The sequence below is a fragment of the Trichoplax adhaerens genome, genomic scaffold (genome assembly GCF_000150275.1).
Source record: "Trichoplax adhaerens TRIADscaffold_2 genomic scaffold, whole genome shotgun sequence".
Classification (NCBI taxonomy): Eukaryota; Metazoa; Placozoa; class Uniplacotomia; order Trichoplacea; family Trichoplacidae; genus Trichoplax; species Trichoplax adhaerens.
In genome coordinates this window covers 5,164,396-5,188,656 of record NW_002060944.1, presented here as the reverse complement: position 1 = coordinate 5,188,656, position 24,261 = coordinate 5,164,396, and the positions used below count along the sequence as shown (strand labels likewise).

Genomic DNA, 24,261 nt, shown 5'->3' with positions numbered 1-24,261 from the left:
AGTACTGCAACTATGCCTTATTATTGCAACTACTAGGGTGGCCACTATTACAACATTGAATGAAGATATAAGAATTTTGTCATTGCAACCATAATATGTATAACTATATATATCTATAGGCTATATTTGCAATATAGATTTGAATGAAAATGACTGCTGTCAGTTTTACAGTCAGTATGGTACATTCCATACAAATTTTACCCTTGTTGGTTTTTCCCCATCTCCGCTATCTCCCCCCCAATCGCCATGTCGACTCTTACAGTACATCGCGTATAGTGCACAGTACGTGCACTGTACACCGTACAGTACAGTACAGTATACTACAGTACTTGTACTGTGGTACTTTACAATATACTGTAACTGACACTGTACTATACTGTACTGTACTGTGTAAGAACGGTATTATTTGCACTCAATGGCCACTCCTCATCTCCGATTCGTGTTCAAAACAGTCGTAGACTAGAGGAAATTACACCTCGGATCATTTCTGGTCGTGTAGTGTATAAGGGAATGCTTTCAAATTTGCAAATTTTTGCGTCACTCAGTTTGATTGTTTCTCGATGACGATTCACCCTTGTACCGCTACACTCGCAGAGTACGATGGTCAGACGTGTCAGAGCTTCGCTTCAGTACGTATATAACAGCAACTGCGCAATCCATCCTCCTTCTGTCTTGATGTCTTCCGCGGAGAAAGTGTACAAGATATCTTGGAAAGCGATTGAAGATGAACCGTCAGAATAAATCCACTTATAGCGAATATATTGCTAAGGCTGAAGACTTAGCTGATGATGTGTTAAGATCTACCAAACGCTATCTGCCGCATATCGCTCGAGTTTGCCTTATATCTACCTTTCTGGAAGATGGAATTCGTATGTGGACGCAGTGGTCAGAACAACGCAAATATATGGAGGATCTATGGGGCATGGGTGGTTTCTTAAGTTTCTTATTTGTCTTAATCAATTTGATAGGCCAGATTGCTGGTTGTGCTATGGTACTATCTCGAAAGAAAGTTGAAATTGGTGTTGGTATACTCGCAGGTGTCGTCGTACTCCAGGTAGAAAAGACAACCTTAAATCGATTTATGACAGATACTAACCGATGATGGAAATAGTTGATTTTTACACTGTGTAGTGGATAGTGAGTCATACGTCTTGAATCGGTTTCAACTATAGCAGACGAGCTTTAGTGTTTGTGATGGATAATGTCAATTTTTCAAAGCTAAATCAATGCCTATCATAAGGCTGATTGATCAATGATCGTACTAATACTGTATACTGCTGGTATAATATACCGTACATCAATCACACTGTTGTCGATGAATTATAGAAGAACAAAATGCCCAATTTATGATACAGTTAGCAATAATGACAGGAATCATGTGAAATAAGAATGAAGGAAAATTACAATAGCATGACTCGTAGCCACAGTAATTTATGCAACACTATTATCCATGGAAGAGATTCTATTACGATGTGTCATACAGTCTAGTGGATACAATTTGAATCACTGATGATGGCTACAACACCGGTGACCGGTGGATTCTATTTGTCCGAAAAATTCTCCTTAGTCTAAGCGATCCTTTTTTGGTCATACCATACATATTACGCCACCTAGGCAAAATTGTTCTCTCTCCCTATCTACGCATGGATGCCCATGATCGTGGATCTTGAGAAGTAACGCTTTAAAATAATGATATTTTATAATTATTACGGCTAATTTTTCCCCCTTACTGATATCTACTTTGATAGTAAATAAACCATAACATGATGAACAACTCATGGTGATGATGAATTCCGCGTGCACTACAATGACCGATCTTATGAATAACATATACAGTATGGATAGGCTAGGCCACGACATGCACATTCAATTTAAACGGCGATTACAACTAACTTTGTCCATCATGCAACGTAGTTCTCCTCGTTCATCTATTTTCCATTTCTATCGCATTTAGCGTAAAATTCACTTACGACATACTGGACTGACAACGAATAAACTAAATGATCATAACCTACTATGATCAATTCATTGTGTATCATAAATTGCTAGCGCTTTGTCTTCGAGGATGCCCTTTGGTAGTGATCCGTGATTGACAACATACTGTAATTAAGCTGGAAAAATGGACAATATTGTCCTCGTCACTTTCAACAACCATTATTTCCAGTACACTATGAAATTTTGAGCAATTTTCCCCCGTGTGGAGTGCTCTACCATGAGTAGTTGATGTCATTTGGACAGTCTTTCAGTTTTGGAGTAGGGACTTTGGCAACATAAATTTACCTTGGGATTAAAGTGCTACGCGACATAGTACTTCACTATTGTTCTATAGGCTGATTTAGCCACATGTCTGATGGCTATTGGCGGATTGTACGAGCTAGTTAAATTAAACAGTTTGCACTGGATGCTAGTGTTTTTAGGTGATGTAAAACTCTTTTGGGTCATAAAGAGTTGCCGCGTGCTCGGTTTGGACCATTAAACTATCGTGTTGGACAACAACAGTGCGACAATAATTAATTCATCAAACTCTAAAACACGACTGTTGTAGTCTTAGTATATTGTATAGAACGACAGTACGATACTATTGAGCTAGTATAGTCGACACCAACGACACGGAGTTGAAAGGGGTTCGGCCGTGGAGAAAATTAGTCATGGCAGCCAACTTTAAAATGGCGATGGTAGACATGGAATAGTTCTACTTCATCACAGCTGCTAGTTTATCCAGTATGAAAGATATTATCCCCTAGAGGGCAGGAAGCAATAACCTACAGATTCTTACTTTGCAGTCCTTGTGTAGAAATAGTAATATTATAGCGTAGAATTGGTAAACGTCTACTTTGCATGACTGAAACTAATTTATTCCGACATGAATTATTTATAAAGGATAAAGTGGACGCCCGTCCAGTATACTACTCTACAGCAGTACATTCGTCATTTATTTCCATGAACTGTATGTAATTTGTTGATGTGGATAAGACTAAATTAATATCATTTATCTTTCCCTTTCTCCAAATGTTAGACTATTCTGTACAATGTCATCTGGGAGCTTCGCTTTCTAATGAGGTGAGTGAATATTTGCTTTATGCAATGTACTAATCAATGTTAATTAATAGTGTAAATTGCGTACCAATACATGGTTGCCATTATAAAGGGAAATGATTACTGTTGTCATTTATAGTACTGTACTATTATGATGATACAATTTATTCTGTCGTCAATTTTGCAAGGTGATCTTGTTACATGTCCGACTACAATTGTATACTGTTTTTACAAATGTATTCCAATCATAAACTCTCTTTTATCTCTACATCATTGCTAACTTACAATTTATTCATGATTGGAAATTTCGCATTACTGTTATCATTTATAGAAAATTGCGTACCAATAGATAGTCACCATTATAAAGGGAAATGATTACTGTTGTCAGTACTATTATGATGATACAATTTATACTGTCGGCAATTTGGAAGGTGATCTTGTTGCATGTCCGACTTTATATACTGTTTTTACAAACGTATTCCAATCATAAACTCTCTTTTTATCTCTACATCATTACTAACTTACAGTTTATTCATGATTAGAAAATTGCGTACCAATAGATGGTCGCCATTATATACGGAAATGATTTCAGTTATCATTTATAGTACTATGATGATGATACAATTTATACTGTCGTCAATTTGGAAGGTGATCTTGTTGCATATCCGACTTTGTATACTGCAAATGTATTCCAATCATAAACTCTCTTTTTATCTCTACATCATTGCTAACTTACAATTTATTCATGATTAGAAAATTGCGTACCAATAGATGGTCGCCATTATAAACGGAAATGATTTCAGTTATCATTTATAGTACCATCATGATGATACAATTTATACTGTCGTCAATTAGGAAGGTGATCTTGTTGTATGTCCGACTTTATATACCGTTCTTACAAACGTATTCCAATCATAAACTCTCTTTTATCTCTACATCATTGCTAACTTACAATTTATTCATGATTAGAAAATTGCGTACCAATATATGGTCGCCATTATAAACGGAAATGATTTCAGTTATCATTTATAGTACTATTATGATGATACAATTTATACTGTCGTCAATTAGGAAGGTGATCTTGTTGTATGTCCGACTTTATATACCGTTTTTACAAACGTATTCCAATCATAAACTCCCTTTTTATCTCTACATCATTGCTAACTTACAATTTATTCATGATTAGAAAATTGCGTACCAATAGATGGTCGCTATTTTAAAGGGAATGATTACTGTTGTCATTTATAGTACTATTATGATGATACAATTTATACTGTCGTCAATTTGGAAAGTGATCTTGTTGCATGTCCGACTTTATATCTCGTTTTTACAAACGTATTCCAATCACAAACTCTCTTTTTATCTCTACATCATTGCTAACTTACAATTTATTCATTATTAGAAATTTCGCTATTGGTGGCGGTCTCATACTTCTCTTGGCTGAATGCAAAGGGGAAACCAAGAGTATTTTTGCTGGTGTACCACGACTGGATAGCAATACCCCACAGACTTACTTACAGTTAGCTGGCAGGTTGCTACTAGTTTTTATGTTTATGACCCTCTTTCGGTTTGATGTTAGTTTCATTTCTATCATACAAAACATTTTTGGATCAACTTTAATTATCCTTGTTGGCGTTGGCTTTAAGACTAAATTATCCTCGCTGGTTCTAGTTGTTTGGTTGTTGTGTGTTAACTTATACCTCAATCCATTCTGGATGTACAGCGCTGACACATTCATTCAAGATTACCTCAGATACGATTTCTTCCAATATATGTCGGTTATTGGTGGGCTTTTACTGATTGTTGCTCACGGTCCAGGTGGCCTCAGCGTTGATGATCAAAAGAAGAAATGGTAACAATCGGCTTAGGAAGATCGGTAGACCCATACGGTTACTGCTAACGTTTGAAATTTAATCCAGAAATGTTCTTGCCTGAAATATCTGTTATTATATGAAATATACCTTTAAAGAAACATTTTTATTCGCAATCAATCAAAAGGCAACATGATATGTTAACTAATATCACAGGACCAAAGTTTTTTTGTCTAATGATAACGACTTATAGACGATACGAAAATATAATAGAATCTTTATTCAAAAATCTTCTAAAATGTAATCTTTAATAGTATTGTTACTTTGTAATGGGTGAATCGAAAGATTTAGAAAGATTTTGCAGTATTCGATAGCATCATTCGGATTGTATACCCAACATGAAGCGAAATTTAAAATCAGCGCACGTTGACGTAATAAACCATAAATTCAGTGCAGTTGAGAATTCTCTTAGCGATAGCGTACGTCTGTAGTGGAAGTTTTTAATCATTGATTGAAACTTTGGAGATGATAATATATTGAATCGTATTTGCAAAATAGCTCAGACTAACCCCTTACTTAAAAATCTCCCACACGACCTTATTACAATGATCATTAGTCTCATCATAAATCTAGCCAGTAGCTTGTCAAGTTAATTACAAAACTGATGATGATATATATTGTTGTTCTGTACTTGGTGAAGTTTCTTATGAGGAATTACATATATTTTTAGTGCTATTATTCTATATGTTACCCAATTCAATTCTTATTCACAAGTGTATCAGTCATGAACTTCGTAATCGAAATAAAATGCATAAGATTAATAGGGAGAAAATGGCTTTGCTTTTTGAAGTTGTCTGCTCTAGGTAACTGATAGCCAGTATACTAGCTAAACATATATACTAGGAGAAGCACGCTACACAGCAGTAGCTAGCTATAATTTAGCTTCTGCAACACTAGATCGGCATGAAATGGAAAGGTATCGGTTTGAGACGAGGCTTGTTAAGCAAAGGAATTGCGATTAAAATGCCGGTCAATCAATTGTAAATTAATATCATTCAATTTAATCATTTTTTTTAAAGTGACTATGTAAACACAATTTATATTAGTATTTGGAGAAAAAGTAATGCTTTCCCCCTTTGCAGACAAAAAATTAGTAGCGAATTGACACATCTTTACATTTCATCAAGTTATAAATTGTATAGTAAATGAGCAGATCATCATACGAATAAGGTAACTGTATAAATTTAATTCAGCTGATGTTTATTACGATCGATAAAGACTCTGTATGTATTAGTAACAATACATGCCTAATTTCAAAACCGTAAATCTGTTAATTGTTGTTTTATAACTTTATCAACATATTGTCCACGACACTTATGCAAATACAGTCTAATATAAAGTTGCCTTTGTTAACCAATATTGATAAACTGGCAGTGGGATTGATAAATAGATGTACTACTATATTTGTATCTCAGTATGCGAACTACTAATAATAATATATTATTCTACCAAAAACAGATTTCATTTCATCAGTTCCTATAATTCTAATATTGTTTCACTAATCAATCAATATCTATCTATTGGTTACTTTTTTGATGGTCATGAATCACGGCGGCGATAAAATAGCAATAAAGTACTCCACTAATAGATAAAATTAAAATACACCTACGGTGTCTTTGTCCTCAGTTTCATATAGATGCTACTATACCGATTGCGTAAACCAATGATTAGATGGTTACTATAGCAACGTATTAATGTTGTTATCGATAGAACTACTGGTGTAATTAAGTATTATCATGCTGATATTATGAGTAAGAATACTCTAGGCCTTGTTTAATATCGCTGTCTCCAATAATTTCTAAAACAGAATTAGCTATTGATCAAGTCGTTGCTTGTATTGTCTTTTATATCTATCTTAATTTCCTCATTTCTGTATCGCTTTCATACCCACCATCCCTATCTTGCATTTTATCATTTTCCTAGTTCATCATCTGATTATCATTAAAGTTATTTGAAACTGCAGTATTTAACGCTTTAAAATTTCTCATATAACGATATTACTCAATTGAAGCTATATTTCTCTTCGTTATTGTTGGATATATCGATTTATGTTTTGGTCATTATCTTTAACTTTCTATCCATAGAAAATTGTTATTATCTTCAAGACTTCGGAGTGAACAAGTATAAAAAATAGAGAAATAATCGATACGGATCCTCGGGTTCATTTACAAATCAACAAAGTTAACTATTGACTTTATCCTGTTGTACTAAGGACCCAGCAAACAGAAAGAACAAGATTTCAATCATTCTCCAACCTCAAACCCCGTTACTATTTAAAATACTTTGATATTGATTGTACCTATTTATGCTAAAATAATTTCATGTTAAACATGCATGGCCCGTGTCACGCATTCGGAGAAAATTGTCAAGAATTGGTCAATAATTTATTAGACAGCGAAGAACGAGAAAACAATTTAGTCCGAGATTATGTTACAAATAATCATGCTACATTTTCACGCCATCAGAAAACCAATGATTTACATGGCTGGATACCCCAATATCATGAAGTAAATAAGCCACGCAGCAGTCATAAATCAGCTTTTTCTGCTCCTTCTAGCCAGCACAGTAAAAAGTCATCATCAACATCAGCCAATAATTTGCCATTTCATCGGTTAAATAGCAAACCAAGCATTGATTATAAATTTCAGCATTTCCAGCAAAGTGAGAGATACATTGAACAATATCGTGAAAATCATACTATTGGCTTAAATCGATTAGAAATTAAGCAGGATGATGAAAATACTTTAAGAAAACAGGATGACGATTGTGATTCACAAAAACAAGCTAAAGAGAGGCGTACCTATGAACATCAGTTAGCATTGTATAAGCAGCGAAATGGGAACTCATCACCACATCAGCAACAGTAAGTCACTTTTTCGAGATCGTTATAACTTTTTTTAGGTAGTGATTTCCTCCATCTCATGCTCCAATTTAAGAAAACAAGTTTATCGTCCAACCGTTACAGTAATTGCGCTGCAATTTCAAAAATAGCACATGATAATTATTACAGTTCTGATTCGCTTTAAATATTACGGTATCTATTCCATCTCTGCTTCTGAGATTTTATAGTAGTAGCAGTATAAGATATTTGACTGCTAGTTTAAGCAGTAAAAGTTTTGACTAAGTTTCTTACGGTATTTAATCATCTCCAATTGTCAGTTTAATTATTTTATCTAATTTATTCGACTTTACATCTATTCAAATATGGAGTGCTGAACAGTGTGATTCCAAGTGGCAAATATAATATTTTGTCTTACCCCTAATTCATTCTGGCTCGTAAATTCGTAGGATCTAGTTCTTGTGATAATTATTGTAGTAAACATGCTATGAGAGGTGAAACTACTATCGCCCAGTTCTATAGTAGAAATCAATTTTTTCAAGTTTTAATCGCTATCTGTTACATCCCTGCCTCAATGATAGCTGAGTTAGGATAATGATGGATACAAACTGATTAATTATTTTGGGTACACTGAAATAATAACTTTTTTTAATATCTCGATCTCAATCACATAAACTGAGCTTTTTGGAGAGTGATTTTTATGCTAACCAATCCGCAATATTCATTAAGGTTGAACATCTATGAGTAATCATGTACGATGTAAATAACCATTTCATTCAACTTAAGAGTAATCTTACATGCAATTATATTAGAAACAAATATTTTTAGATTAGCGAATAAACTCAACTAAAAAATGAAATTAAGATAGACTCAAAATATTTTTGTTGATATATTAACAAAAGGATATTTTCATACTTTTCATATTTACTATTTGTAATTACTATATAAGTAGTTCTTCCCGTTCCATGTCGATACTTTAATTAGCCATTAAAATTTACAGTTAGCTCAATTTATTAATATATATTTGTTGTTATTATTATATAATATTGTGTAATGTTTATATATTAAAATGGAGTGATATTAACGCTATTTCTATTTTTTAATGTTATTATGTAACAGTGACGTGATTATTAACGAATCATTTGATGAAACGGCTCATGATCACGAGCAACCGGATAAAAGGGTAAGGAAATGGGACTTGGTCACATAAACAATCTTCGGCTGATTCCATTCTGATTTCTCTATTCTTCATCAACTTATAAAATTGATCAGTTCTATAATATTATAAGCTATACTAGAACTGTCAAGTTCGAATCAAATGCCGTTTAGTAAAGTTTATTGAATATTACTAGACCAGACATTTATCTACTCTCGTCTTTTGCTTCATATATTAAATACATATGTAATTTCCTCTAATATTTGTAAATTATCATTACTCCTTAGTAGAATACTCGTATTTTCATGTCATATCTATCAACTCCTATCATACCAAGGGGATCTGAAGTTTATACTAATTTTTCATCTACCATTAACGTAGGGGGCCACTTTCTGGAAGAAATTTAGACAACCACTCTCTACTAATGCCTCAAATGATAGTATGCAACATGCAAGATCGCAAGGAAATCCTAAATATAATGTTAAATCTATCCCATCAGCTGCAGCTGTTAGCACAGGTTACTTTCGACCACTGAGTAAAAGGAATCAACTACGCAATAGCAGTAATCACTTTAAGTCTATTACCAAAACTGCACTACAAGCTAAAAATAAGTACCCGCCTAACGGATTACAAGCTGCAATTCCAACGAGCATTAATGGCACGACCAATGCTACGCCTCGTCAATTAATGGATAGTTACAAGCATTCAAAGCCAGCGGCTCCCGTGCAAATGATAACTAAAGTTAATAATCGCAATCGTATCAACAAAATAACTTTAATCTATCGAGATATACCATCAGCAATGATATCTTAAAGAATTTGCCTAGCATCAAGCGAACTGGAAATCAGCCAATGCCATACTGTAGAGTGTGTATAGATGTTCATAACCCTAGATGCTATTTCCTTCGTTGCATCAAAGATGGAACCAATATAACTCTTTTAACTAGTACTATATTGAAGAACAAAGAATTGCCTTTTTCTTGCTAGCTTAATTAGTCAGTTAACAATTCAATACATCTGGCGTTCATATCTTAAAGATTTAGCTTATCATGGATATAAATCAAGACCGATACTATATTTTCATTTCTGTAAAGTTATAAACTGATGCCGCGATTGTTATCTATGGTCAGCAAATACAGCAATTGGGCACCTTTTGCATGCTCAGTTGCTCATCTTAATCCGGACGAAGAGTTTATTATTGTTTTAGTGTAATAGATGCTGAGATTTGTATAAATCTCAATGATGTTATCAATTAATTAATTACCCCTAGGAATTGAATCAAATAGAAAATAGTCGCCTTTCAGTTCAATTAACATTCTCCGATAGCTAGTCTTGTTAGACATGCATATTGGATAACAATGTACAGTGTCCTTCTATCTTTATCATAATAATTCTGCGCATTGATTTGTAAATACATATATATTATGCTTTATGTTTTCATGCTTAAACGTTATTATTAACCGACTAAGTCTTGATATTGTATTCTAAATACAACTGTGCTTTTATATTAATTCATCTCACGACAGGACTTTTTATGGTTACCCTTTAATTTATGATTTTTTATTTTAGATTATTCCTAAAATTGACAGTTTCATATGGATTGAATCGCCTAAGCTGACTGTAATTAATTGTTAATTATATTTAATTCTTTTCGTTGCCCTATATGCTGCAATAGCGGTTACCAAAATGCTATGATTTTTGAGTAGGGTATTCATTTGCCACTAGCATTTATTATGATGTAAAAAATAAATTATAGAGTTAACAATCAAATGATATCAAAAATATTATCGGTTGTAGCTTTGGTAACCTACCATTGTCGTAATATTTCCTAATCGCAAAAATTACAATATTTCAATCTACACTGTCAATAACGTAGCGATACTGACACAAAATAAAACCATTTAAGACTTTTAAATTGTTTCAACTATAAATTTGATTACTTTTAAGCAAAATTCGTCGGATAATTATCCTTGCAATTATGACAATATAATCAAGGCTACATGCCGTATTAGCATATTGTATATTTACAGTTACAGGCTTGGCAGTTCATGAGAAGCATTTTATTACACATGCGGCGGGTACTGTAGAATAAACTATAGCACAAACAATAATAACACAGCTAGTCGCCTATGTTTCAATACAGTAAAATACGAAAATTATTTGCCTCTAAGCAGTTACATATGAATAATTAATTTATGAAAACATCTAAAACTGGCGTTAAAGAGATGCTGACAATTTAAAACTGTCACAGATGTATAGCTGCAATGATACAAGTAGTCTAGAGTGGATTCACTGTATATATCCATCTAATAAAAACATGAACTATAATGTCGAATAGTATCAGTTACTTCAGCTAATAATCAAACTTCATCATAGATCAAGTTTCTAAATACTTCAGCAGCTAAGTGATTGCATCTAATATGAGAGCTACCTGGGATACCACAGTATATGCTATTATTCTTGACAAATGCTGTAATCCTATTTATAATACATTAATTTAAGATAGTAATGCACTTAAACATTGGAGCAAATTCAAGTCAATCATTTGCAAATTGTAAAAATCCACGCTACCTCTAATTTCTGTTACGGTACTTAAACCATCAGCTTTTGTCCATAGCTGTGATATCGAAACGTCCGAAATCATCCAATGGAATTATGTTAGCCTTTCACATATTAACACAGAGAGTGGCCTACTTTTTATTTGCTCGAACAGCAAGTTCAAATCCCAGACTGCGATTATTAATTTCATATATATATCTATAAAACTCTGATCCTATGAAAGATAGTTGAAATCGCATCTGGTATTACGAAAGCTATTATTGCTGAAACTGTGAATAATGTAATTCTAATTTTTATAACAGTTCCTACCTTCGTCAGTTAGCAATGATATCGGCACAAAGCAAAGAAGATCAACTTCATTGGTACCATCTTCATCGTGACGTAATATTGATACCATGCTAAGCGTCTGCTGCAAATGCTATAAATGAAGTACCAAGACGTAAATTGTAGCTAATATAGAATTGAAGGAATTACCAAAAAATTTAAGTGAAATTAAGCGGCACATTACACTAATCGCTTGAGCCAAGGTGTCAGGTCCACGATATCCGCAACAGATAATAGTTTTGCAGCGAATTTGATCATCAATCGAATGTAGTATAGACACCTATAGGACAGTATCATATCCATGCCACGATTAGTATCTTGTAGATTACTAACAACAAAACCGTGTATATATACGATACCTTGTTGAAAAAAACGTGAAGCATATATACAACACTGCACTGGAAACGACTCAGTAAATCGCCAACAGTTAATATAAGGTGACCATTCATTGCCAATACCTATCGAGAAAATATTATCGCATATCATTACACAATTTTTAATCAATGTAAAAATTTAACGGAACTGATCTTACCTTGCAAGCAAGTAGTACTTCGGATAAAATTAACTTATTATGGCTTGTTTGTGAAGCTCTCTCTTTGATTGATTCTGGATGAAAGTCTGCGAATACAATATCTACAGCCTTGAAAGTTTCTTGTATATATCTAATTAATGTATAATAATATTAAACTAAATTAATATACTATCTAGCTAAAATATACGTATTTCAAAAAGTAGATGGACAGTATCAGTGCTATCAAATTATTCCTGTATGCTGCATCATTTAACAATGTTCAAACTTTTTTACCTTTCACAGGAATCAAAACTGCTAATAAGTTCGGATGTGGAAGATATGGCAAAATATGTGGAACAAGGTGCAGATTCATTGCTGGTTGTTATAACTTTGACCTAGGTGAGGTACAAAGAATCGATAATTAATTAAACTTAAGAGGATCTCAAACTCATGATGTAAATTGTGATATCGAGGATAAACTTACCTGGTCGTCGCTCACTCCAGATTGATTACAAATATTCGAAAGGATATGTTGGACTTTACCTGATAACACTACGTACTTTGCCTGATTGCCAGTTTTCGTAACTGACAATAATATATCAGCTATACTTTTGTAGCAGCTGTTGCTGTAAAATGTTGGGCTTAAAGAATGGTTCTGATAATTGTCTATTGTCTGAATATTAATAAATATAGTATTGATGAATGATCAATTCTTATTAAGCAGTTATATTTGTAACTACGCAACCTAAATTACGAGTTTGATTTATACTTTCGAATCTAATTTATTCAGTGACCTGTAGATTAATCGTTTACACTCGTCAATTTTCAAGATAGTAGCTACTCCTATTACTGTAATTACTTGATGACGCAATCTACTGAGCTAATTATAATTCAGATGTAATCGTTGAAGTCATATTTCGTATCAAGGAAAGTATTAGAATCATAGACAAGTAAAGAGTCAGTATTTACGTATTCTAGAATACTGTTACGCTCGATAAAACTGATGACTTATTTGCAATGCTGATATTGTGCTACTCCTTATATCAAGACTATATTAATCTCCGTACCTTAATTTCCTGTTTGTGTCTTGACTGTTCTTGGCGTACAGACATGACATCAAGTAATAGCTCGTTGGAAGCGAAGCATGAATTGCATATCTATTAAAGTGTAAAATATCCTTCAGAAAGATTGAATTTACGTGCTTGTAGCACTGTTAAACAGTATGAATTAAAATCATTTAGCGAGAATGGACCTCGGCAGGATAGAAACCGTAAGTTCTTGTCCAGTTTTCAGTTTCAATTAACGTGTCATTACACTTTGATTTACAAAAAATTTAGCATAAGTTTTGTGATTTAAAATTAATTACTTCCTTAAGGTTAAAATATTTTCAAGTAGCTGAAATCGCTAATTATCTCTTGCATACATGAAGCCACTGTAAATTACAAATTTCTTCTCGAAATATTCTATTCCGTGGGAACCGACTAGAGCAAGGAGCTGGGGGAAAAATCATAATTTATTAATAAAAGTCCTTTAAGTTGGTAGCTTAAATAGCACAACAAATGTACCTGTCTCAATTTTCAGTAATTCGGGAATATTATAATCATTAACCGATTCTGACCATTTTCTCTTTGTTTGGCCAACACGTTGGTTAAAACTACCGGCCTTTGATCCGATGCTCTTAAATTTATCGTCTCTTCTGCTTAGATTCTTTAATCAAGAAAAGCAGAACTTAAGAAATATTCAAATCACTTTCATTTATGCCTAATATAAAAATGTACTAGCGAATCAAGCGGGCGAAATGATCATTTATTTTTCTTTACCACGTCTACCGAGGATACAATCTTTTTTTCAGGCTGAATTTCGTAAACTTGATACCTTGTAATATATTCTTTCGCTATTGCCTTTTTAGCCTATAATACGTGTATTATAAAACTGTGCAGCTTAGGTTATTTATAAAATAAAACGGTATAATTTATTGTGCAAATGTAACAAATGATGTATGATACCTTGCTAATAAATTTTCTGTTTGACTTATTTAACGTATCAAACAGTCGGATATTTCGCTGAATAGCATCAATCTATCATTATTTGAAATTATCCAAATAAGAACGAGTATAGCAAAGGAATATTTTTATATCCGTGTCGTAAGCAATTATAAATTATATAATTATTAATAGATAATTTACTGTTTACTAGGGTTGATTTAATTACTTAATAGATACAGTGAGCTTACATATTTAATAGTATTATCTACGTTAATAGTAAAATACTTTTACGCTATCATTAACTTTGTTTCTAAACTAAGAATAAAAATTTCCTGCGTTAAACATCCCTTGATTCATTTATTTATTATTGAAAACTACTGGCGAACGCGATATTGTCGAAGATATGCCAGAGTATAAAAAATCTATCACACAACGTACCTGTAGAGTTGAAAAATACTGGCAAAAAGTGTATATTTTATCAATAATAGGTACTGGTATATAGTCTAGAGGAAAGAGTGAAATACATCTGTCTTCAAGCCCTATAGAATGCAAGAGTAACAGTTTATAAATCCTTGCATACTCGTAAAATAAACGATGTGTACTACTTGTAATTACCATAATTAGCACATAAGTTATCCCAAAATTGCTTTGGTATAGCGTTAAAACCAATGTATCCGATGCAAATTATGTAAACTTCAGAGTTGCCGCTCTTACTACATGAAGGTTTAATAGCTTTAACCTGATCAAGAGTAATTTACCATTAGCATAAAAAAGTTAGTCAAATAAATAAGCATTAGATTCGATGTTGATAACAGTTGTATGAATGAAAACATTGAAATATTTATACCTCTTGAAATACATTTAATAGCAAATAAATTAAGCATATTGAACGATGTTGGAACGACGTAAACATTTTCAATACGTAAACCCCATCTTTAGTTAATATTCTTAATGCGGTTAATGTTTCACAGTAAAGAATTGGAGATACAATAGCCTCTTGCTGTCCTGGACGATCAGAACAATCAATACTTCCATCAGCAGTTACCTGAAATACAGTAATCCAAAAAGAAGAATTAATACGCTTTTAGCAACTTAAATTTAGCAAATAATGTGTTTTATTCAATTATAGGTGTCACTCAAACATAGTATAATTCATGAAAGTATTTCCTGATTGTATATATACAGTATATTGTAGTGCAAGGTATATGTTATTATATCTATTTTAATCTCTTATATGAATAGCTGTTATCTCTAGGAATTTATTCATAGAGGTTCATCGATAAAATTATATAATTATCTATTGCAAGGTAGTTTGGTAAAGAAGCATGAAGACTATCGATCTCTTACCAAACGTATAGATGGCCATTGACTTAATGACTCAACCAGAAAAGTCATATTGTGACGATGCAATATATTGCCGGAATTGTCTCGACCAAAGTTCCAATGTGATAAAGTTTTGGAAATGAGTCGATTGTCAGTGATAGTGCTACCATCTTTATTCCCTTCATAGTACGGATTTAATGTCATTGCAAGCCATTGCCAAGGTAAATGCGGATAATGCGACTTAAGGTAATGATTGAAGCTGGTCATGAAAGCACCTGGACCTTCACATAAATGCAATGAGCTTAAAGGTATCTGTGATAAATCTAGATCATCAGACCATTGTTGTAAATTTAAGCGTTGATCAATATTGCAGCGATGCAAAATCTCATAAAACTTAGCCCAAGCTTGCGTGCACAGCTCAGGATAGCATTGCTGCTTTAACTGGAAGACAATATCATGGGCTAAGTTAGTATATGATGTGTGTTGCTGCCAGACTTTGATATCATAATCATTTAAACGTGACTTAATCTCATTCAATTCCTTTTCTAACTTCGAGAATTGATCAAGCGACCAAGAAGCAGTTGTAAATATTTTATCGCAGTCTAGTGTTAGTAAATTATACAAATTGTCATGATTGGATTTTAAAGTAAATTCTTTGGTAAAACAATTGCCAATAACAGTGTGAGATTTGGCCATATCTACGGGGTATGAGAGCTGATATCAAGCACTAGTGGATGCTCTTATTCGGAGATTCGCTGATGGGATGTTCTTTGCGTTCTTTCCTCAATAAGTAATTGAGCAACAACTTTTTAAATTACTGAACTATCGCTATAATGAAGGACACTAACAGTTCTAGGCAGTAAGGATGATTCATCAAGAAGGATTTTAATATCTCATGGAGCCATTGCCAACTCAATTAAGAAGTGTAGCCATGGCTATAGTAAGTACTGTTCCATACCAACTTTTAAGAGAAAGAGTTTCACCACAACGAAATGTTCTAGGAAGACCTACTGTAATGGCGGTACTTGCGATTCGTAGTACTGTGCTGGCGATCTATTACAGGTTAGATTTCAGCGTCGATCTTCTAGTAAAATACTCACTATTAGTATATTAAAATAATGGTTAAGTGTGGCTAGTGAAAGATATTATAATTTGTTGATTAAAAGTTTAAGAGTTTGCTAATCTCAAGCTACTACTGGTAGTCTGGTCTACTGCAGCCAAGCTCGCCTTGTTTACCAAACTGTCATGCATGGAAAGAATCACCTAGGCGAAGTTACCTTGATTGTAGAAGTGATGATGCGTGCATGCATGCATGCATTGCTGTTGACTGTCATATCTGTCGACTTTTTGCAGTTTATTGGCAGAGCTGCATCACTTACTTCATAATGTAGATGTTGCTGCACGTTAGGTAGATTAGGTATAGCCTCTTCCAGCTGACAAAACTGCTGTGCACTGTACAGGAACCACTGCTTACAAGACCTCTGCCAATTGCAGTACAGCACTGTGCTGTTCAGTGTTCAACTATTTCTAGGGTAAGAGAGACCTTGTTGAGTGCCTTTACTACAGTACAGAAGAGAAATTGCGATGCTGTCTAGTGTGGCAATATTGTAGTTTACTCTTTTGTAGACAGTACAAGCCAATAAACTGCTTTGCAGACATGGCAATCGAGTTGCAATCCAAACTGAATCTCTCTACTCTCTAGAGTATATCATTGGCTTTAGAATTAATGTTGAACAGCACAGCACTACTAGAATAGATACTGCGATGCTGTACTACTCATGCCTTGGGCATAACACTTATCGTACCGTTCGGCATTAGGTAGATTGGCCCTTTTTAAATTAGCTCAGCAACCTCGCTGATTACATACTCTACGTGCAAAGCTACTCCGCAGAAATAAGCTTAACAACTGCAATGCTATACTGTCCTACTCACCGCTGCTACATCACTGTAGCCTCGGTGCAAAAAATCTCTGTTTTTTTATTATTTATTTACCTCTATCGGCCTGACTTTGGTCTTTTCTGATGGATAGGTTATACATTAACAGTTGATTAACATTTCGTTATTCAACTGCTGTAGTGAGCCAATGGCGGTGCAGTGAGGCGAACGCCAAAAACCCTTTGCACAACAGCGTTCCAACTGCTGTAATTCCAACGCCTTGTTTGCAATAGTGTAGACTAGTTTTGCGCTTGTTAATGGAGCGAATGCATGCTAGCTTTAGCTTCTGCATCAACGAAATAGCAAGCAGTTGAATTCTTTCCTTTAAGTATTATATCATTTCCTTATTATTTTATAGTCAGAATGGAGCAGTAGCATTCGCTATACTGTACTAGTAAATTGGCGAGATTGGAGATTTGGTCATAGCCAGGGGAACGGTAGAAGCTAACAACTACAGTATGAGAGTTGGGACATTTTTGCGTACTTTGACTGCGAGGAACGTCATTGACAGTAGTTGCAGACAGCAAGGTAGGTAGAGCTTTGAGGTCGATCCAGCTGCTGCAACATCCAACATCTTGCAAAGCAAACCAATCTATTCTATGGATTCTTTATCATCATAGTTATCGATTCTACATGTAAATAGTCGCTTCTATCTGCTAAAGATGATTGGAAACGGCGTCCTAATCCCAGACACTCCTATCGCCATTGATTATTGGCGGGAACGCCAATGCAACCAAAGCAAGCTCTTTTTCCTCTCACATTATCATGCAGATCATATGGAAGGGCTTAATTCATCATGGTCGTTGAAAATCTATTGCTCTGAAATCACTGCTTCGTTATTAATTCATGAAATGTCAATCCGATCTGACCTAGTCGTATCACTACAAACTGGCCAACCTCATGTTATACCTGTCGATGAGATGGGTTGTGAAACCATGTCGGTTACTCTTTTAGATGCAAATCATTGCCCGGGTGCAGTCATGTTTCTCTTTGAAGGCTATTTTGGCTGTATCTTGTATACTGGTGATTTTCGCTATGATGACCAATTACATTTACAACCTGGCTTTCCGCAATCTAAACAGGTCGATCAATTATTCTTAGATAATACTTATTGCAATCCTAAAGCACAATTTCCTACACGTCATGATGCTTTTCAAATCATCTTGAATATTATCCAACAAAATCCTACTTCGAACGTTATTATCGGTCTCACACATCTTGGTAAAGAAAAATTATTAGAGCAATTAGCTGTGAAATTGCAAACCATGATTGTTGTTGATTCTAAACGAATGCAACGGTTAAATTTATTAGGCTGTTTAAACGTTTTCACCGATCAAATGGATATGGGCAGAATTATAGTCAAGTATAAAAATGAAATTACTGATTCTACTATTGAAAGATGGAATCAACAATCTGGTCCAACTATAGCGATTATACCAACAGCATTATATATTTATCAAGATCGACCTCCTATTCTTGATAAACGCATCTATGTCGTCCATTATTCAGATCATTCCAACTATAATGAATTAAGACAATTTGTTAGTGTTGTAAAGCCATGTCGTATTACACCCATTATTCATCATATTGCTGATACTGCACTAGGTGAAAGTTGGAATGATATGACATGTTTCAAGGAATTTTGTGATCAAGCTCAGCCTCGAGCTTTTACTGTACCTGTTAGTGTTGCACAATTTATGTATGGCTATAATCAAGCCGGTCAACTCGTGCAAGATTTAAGAAATTCCAACGACAATCGTAACACATTGAAAAGGAAATATAGCAAAAGCAATATTAAAAAAAGAGCCAAACATGGCAGGATTGAGTATCAACAAGAGACACAAGATGATGGTTGTAGTGGCAATGTTACATCATCAACAGATGAAACAAATGGTCAAAAGACTGAGGTAGACAAACAAATAGACGAGACTACAAAAACGAAGAACGAAGATGATATCCTCCTCAACTATGCACTGCTAGATGAAGCTTCTGTTAAGACGAAAAGCTCAGCTGCAGTCACACCGGATAGAAATGTTAATAATATTACCGATCAATCTAAACCTAGCATTATAAATAGTCAAGAAAGTATCGAATTAGCTTCTGTTCCTTGCCCTCATAATGTAACAACAGTATTATTTACTGACACGGAAACAGATATAAATATCGACGATGCACCTCAAGGTGACGATAAAACAGATGTAAATATTACTCAATCATCGCAAAAGAGTCATTGTAGTAATATAGATCATTTCGATAATTATGATGGCGATGAAAACGTTAGTGGAATAGGGCGAACACTTATACTACTGGATAGTAGCAAGACTTCTTCAAATAATGATACTTCGGAAGGATTAATGCCGAAGAAAGAGAGTCATCGTGTCGATCCGATATCTCAATCACCATCGCAGAAATCGACGTGTCAAGAATTCGACGATAGCGTAATCTCTAATGGCGGGGCTAGTGATGGAATCGCACCCGTACATATTGATGAATTAACTGTTGCTGAGGGTGTCAACAAGCCACCGCAGAAAAATAAAAATAAGGATAATAAAAGTGACGATGAAATAATGAATTCCTTTGAGACAGATCGAGATAAATATGAATATCATACTCCTCCTACTAGTCAAGGCAGTGGCACTGATTCAGGTAACAATACAACCAATATACAGTCCATAGATGAAGAGAGAAAGTTACCAGATACTGTCAATCAAGCGGAAGATCCATTTTTTAAGCCATTAACAAAATATGAATGGTCGCAATTTCTTCAAGACGTTTTCCAAAAAAAAAAGGCTCTGGCGAACGACATTAGCTCTTGGTATCAACATGTTAAATAAAGATTATTCCTAATTATTACAGGTATCACCATAGTTGGCGCTAACTATTTCCTCATTAACCATGAAATCCCAGAGTTCTGATCTACTGACGTAAATAACGTAATGATACAATTTTAATTCGAGGCTATACCATAGTTAATCAATTATGTTGTATCGTGATTTGTATCAAAGCAGCAACTCTACCAGTTGAATATGAATCGCTATCGGCTAGTACGATGACTCATAAAGTATGCGTAAATTCTATCTAGTATTTAGCTTGTCGATTTTATAATCCGTTCCTACTTCGATCTTCCCAATTTAAGTTATTGCGAAACTCAGGCGTTGATGATCTTAATCTTCTTCAAATTATTAAGTTCCAGATACTTGTATTTAATTTTTACACTATTAATATGAAAGAATTACAAGATTGGCGTAATAAAATTCGCATAATTTCTATCACAATCTCCCCATTGCAGTGAGGCTACATCTAACTAAATTTGAGCATGCAAAATTTATTTATAAATCACATGTTGTCATATTAGTGTATATTATCACATTTAATCAATGAATGTGTGTTCCCAAATTAAATTTGGTTATGTTACACGTATAATAAGATAGAATCCATAGTTGGTTTTATGATTTGGTTGCGAAAATGTAATGATGCACATCGAATCACAATCTCTTTAACTTTAAATTAATAAAGTTTCACCAAATAAAGACGTGCAGCCGGATTCAGGAACTAACTGATATTGTTATGAATAATGTTATTTCGAGCAAATTCCATCGCCAATTTTTAGTCATTCGATATTCGAAATATTCTTACTAGCTTCTACAAAGCCTGAGTAGCAGATTAGCTCATGATACCAGTTTGACTTTGCGAATTTTTAAATAGTTAATTAGAGCTATAGACCCATAAATAATGATACATTGCCAACATTGACATTTCACATTTGCACTTGCAAATAGCATTCAAAGTAATCCTCCGATTTTTCAGTATTATAGTAACAAATTCCTACTAAATTGTACTTCACAAAATTCCATACTGTATCTACATCTGCAGTGCTAAACCAAAGCTTGTAATACATATAAATATATGTTGATTCAATTGGAAAGCTTGCAGTTACGAGTACAATATCATAGACCTGTGCCGTAATTAACTATTTACTCAGCCCAAATGAATGGAATATCGAGTTCTATGTTATACAATAATTATTATTAAACAGGTAAAGATTAGCACAGTACCCTATACCAATTTATTATAATGTTTAAATGTTAGAGGGTTACTTGACATCTACTGCAGAGAATAAATACGAGATGCTATTATCTATTTAAAATATCATTAGTTATAGATTACTAGTATGCAGTAATTACATTAATTTATAATTAATAATAAATTAATATACCTATACTCGTACTTTAGTGTAATTTATTGTAATATTTTAATGGCAAAGAGTTAACTTGAAAGCTACCTAAGAATATAAATACTGTGCAAGACACTATTGTATCTGTGCGCATATATATTTTATATTACTTTATTTACAAATTAGAGACATATGATTATAATTAATGAGACACCTAGAAAATCTGAGTATATCTATAGGTTCTACCGCCTATACAACATGCATATCGTTAGTTATAAGTTATGCAAATATTATTATAGAATTGATATATGTCCACTTGTACTTTAGTGTAATTTATTGTAATATTGTAACGCCAAAGGGTTAACTTGAAAGCTATCTAAGAATATAAATATAAAGCGTTTTTGTATCTATACCCGTTTATACAGTACGTCATACAACGTATACCCTTATTTACAAATTCGAGACATACGAGTGTAATGTAACTTAGTATAAAGCCCTTATTTTTCTAAAATTTGGAATTTCGTGATCAGTATATATCACAACGAGAAATATTCGTTTATATAATAAATGAGATATCCAGAAAATTCGAGCCTATCTATAGGTACGATGCTCGACATATACTTGCTATAATTACCGTAGCTACCGTAGAATACCAGTAGTTTCTGTTAATATTATTTAGGAGTAGTTTAAAACCAAATACAATCAGTAGCTTTTCAGCCTTGATCATAATATCAATGTCAGTAACGGATTATTATTATTTACCCTTATTTATTATTTATTCTACTGAAGATGGCCATTGCTACGCATGAGCAGAAAGTGGAGAAAACTATTGCTGCCAGGATTGGACTTGCTGTCCTTCCAACGCCAACCTATCCAATCAAATAGCAGAGATATGCGTCAGTTACTTAGGTAACGGAGACAAGATAATGCCCAGATAGCAATCATCGCTAGCCAAGATTATTCCATACTAATCGATTAATAGAATTATTCATGTAGTGATTTTGCCTTGTATTCTGTCACTTATTTAGCTTGAGTTCTAAATCAAGAAAAATAGTATTATCAAGACGACAGGGTGTTACTTTTATTACTGTCAGTAACATTAAAAGAAATTGACATTGGAGAAGTAATCGACGTCTGCTAACAACCGATTAATATTATCATTGGACAGCCAAACTCAAATTGAAAGTAAGCTAAATATTGCCACTAGGAATATTAACATGCAAAAAAATATATCGTCAAATTATTATAATTTTTTAAGAGTAGTAACTAAGTCAGGTAAATAACTAAGAAATCAATAAGGAACAAAGAGGGTTAATATTGTCAACAATAGACTGTTGTAATGCTTGAGCAACCATGGTTGGAACGAGTAGACAATATACGAATATGATTTCCAGTTATAATAATTGAAATCAAGCCAAATTTATCGTATAGTTATGAACTTATACAAATTGATTATATTATTTCACATATACTGTATAAATAATCTAAATCTACGAGAGTCCTAACCACATTTTCGACATAATATATCGATCTAGAACTTTGTAATAGCTGTAAAATGGTTGAAATAAAAGTATTGCAATTCCATGATCGTGTACAGCATCGTATAGAAGTTTTATTTGCAGTTTCTTCCAATGCCTACTCACAAAATACTAAAATATTAGCAAGTAAAGTTAAACAAGAGTAGAATTTACAGCATACAAAATACTTCAATAAAATGATATTTATTTCTTATCCCTAGTAAGAGCAAGTTTAATTATAGTAAATGATGTTCAATTTGTATTATATTGGAAAATTTCGCTGACATTTATATTGGATGTCTCTTATTTAAAGCCTCTTCTCACCTTTCGATATTAATATTTTAAATATAGAGCTTTCATTTTAATGCATCGTTTAGACTTTTATTGAGATCGTACAACAAACTTAATTTATTAGAATCTTTATTGGGAAATAATTATTATGAATTACATTGAAATTTAGGACAAAATGGCCATCGATAACGGTCGATCGAAATCTCCACTGCATGTTCATGTTGAAAAAGATACTCCAGTTCATGTTCATGTTAACAAAGGCAAAAAACGCCAGCAGGTAGATTAATTATGTATGATTTCAGTAACTACTACTTCTCATCATATCGAAGTAACTGTATCCATAACTTATTTGAAATTTTATATCATCATGAAATAGTACAAAAATGACATACATTAAAATTAAATTGCTCAACAAGCTATAAATAAATAGTACTATATCACATGCAAAATATTGCTAATAAGACGTTATTACAATTTAAACTTGTAGGTATTAAGGAAAGAAACGAAAAGAAATATAAAACCAGCTGCTCCTACATGGATTCCTCCACCAGCAAAAGCATCGTCTAGCAAACTAACATTCCAGGTACTCGTTATAAATACATTTAGCTCTCGTTTTAATCGCTATTTTATAATCGATTAAAGTTTAATAAAGCTTTTGCGTCCATGCAGATATTATCAATAGTTGGTCCTTTATTTTTAAAATCTTTATTCGATAACATTTCGCTATTTCCTCTGCATTGA

General features: G+C 33.5%; 4 protein-coding genes across 4 annotated transcripts; 3 read left to right on the top strand and 1 right to left on the bottom strand.

Annotated features, from left to right (window-relative positions):
• Positions 1-724: 724 nt before the first annotated feature.
• Positions 725-4,892, top strand: TRIADDRAFT_20615 (uncharacterized protein; the record flags this gene model as incomplete). Its single annotated transcript, XM_002109972.1, has 3 exons — positions 725-1,054; positions 3,017-3,060; positions 4,439-4,892. The coding sequence occupies 3 exons, from the start codon at positions 725-727 to the stop codon at positions 4,890-4,892; spliced, it is 828 nt and encodes a 275-aa protein (XP_002110008.1).
• A 2,345-nt stretch (positions 4,893-7,237) lies between these two features.
• TRIADDRAFT_53501 (uncharacterized protein) lies at positions 7,238-9,715 on the top strand (the record flags this gene model as incomplete). The annotated part of the gene is made up of 3 exons (XM_002109971.1): positions 7,238-7,770; positions 8,866-8,929; positions 9,284-9,715. 3 exons carry the CDS (start codon positions 7,238-7,240, stop codon positions 9,713-9,715), a joined length of 1,029 nt encoding a protein of 342 aa, XP_002110007.1.
• Positions 9,716-11,261: 1,546 nt separating this feature from the next.
• On the bottom strand, positions 11,262-16,299 carry TRIADDRAFT_53500 (uncharacterized protein; the record flags this gene model as incomplete). The annotated part of the gene is made up of 16 exons (XM_002109416.1): positions 11,262-11,379; positions 11,596-11,674; positions 11,770-11,878; positions 12,144-12,242; positions 12,317-12,446; positions 12,590-12,690; positions 12,780-12,968; positions 13,363-13,452; positions 13,719-13,789; positions 13,861-14,002; positions 14,116-14,205; positions 14,302-14,373; positions 14,719-14,819; positions 14,896-15,019; positions 15,128-15,325; positions 15,628-16,299. The coding sequence occupies 16 exons, from the start codon at positions 16,297-16,299 to the stop codon at positions 11,262-11,264; spliced, it is 2,385 nt and encodes a 794-aa protein (XP_002109452.1).
• A 1,901-nt stretch (positions 16,300-18,200) lies between these two features.
• Positions 18,201-19,118, top strand: TRIADDRAFT_21698 (uncharacterized protein; the record flags this gene model as incomplete). Its single annotated transcript, XM_002109970.1, has 1 exon — positions 18,201-19,118. A coding segment is annotated over one exon (918 nt), but the record flags the coding sequence as incomplete, so codon positions are not given.
• Between the last annotated feature and the right edge of the window lie 5,143 nt (positions 19,119-24,261).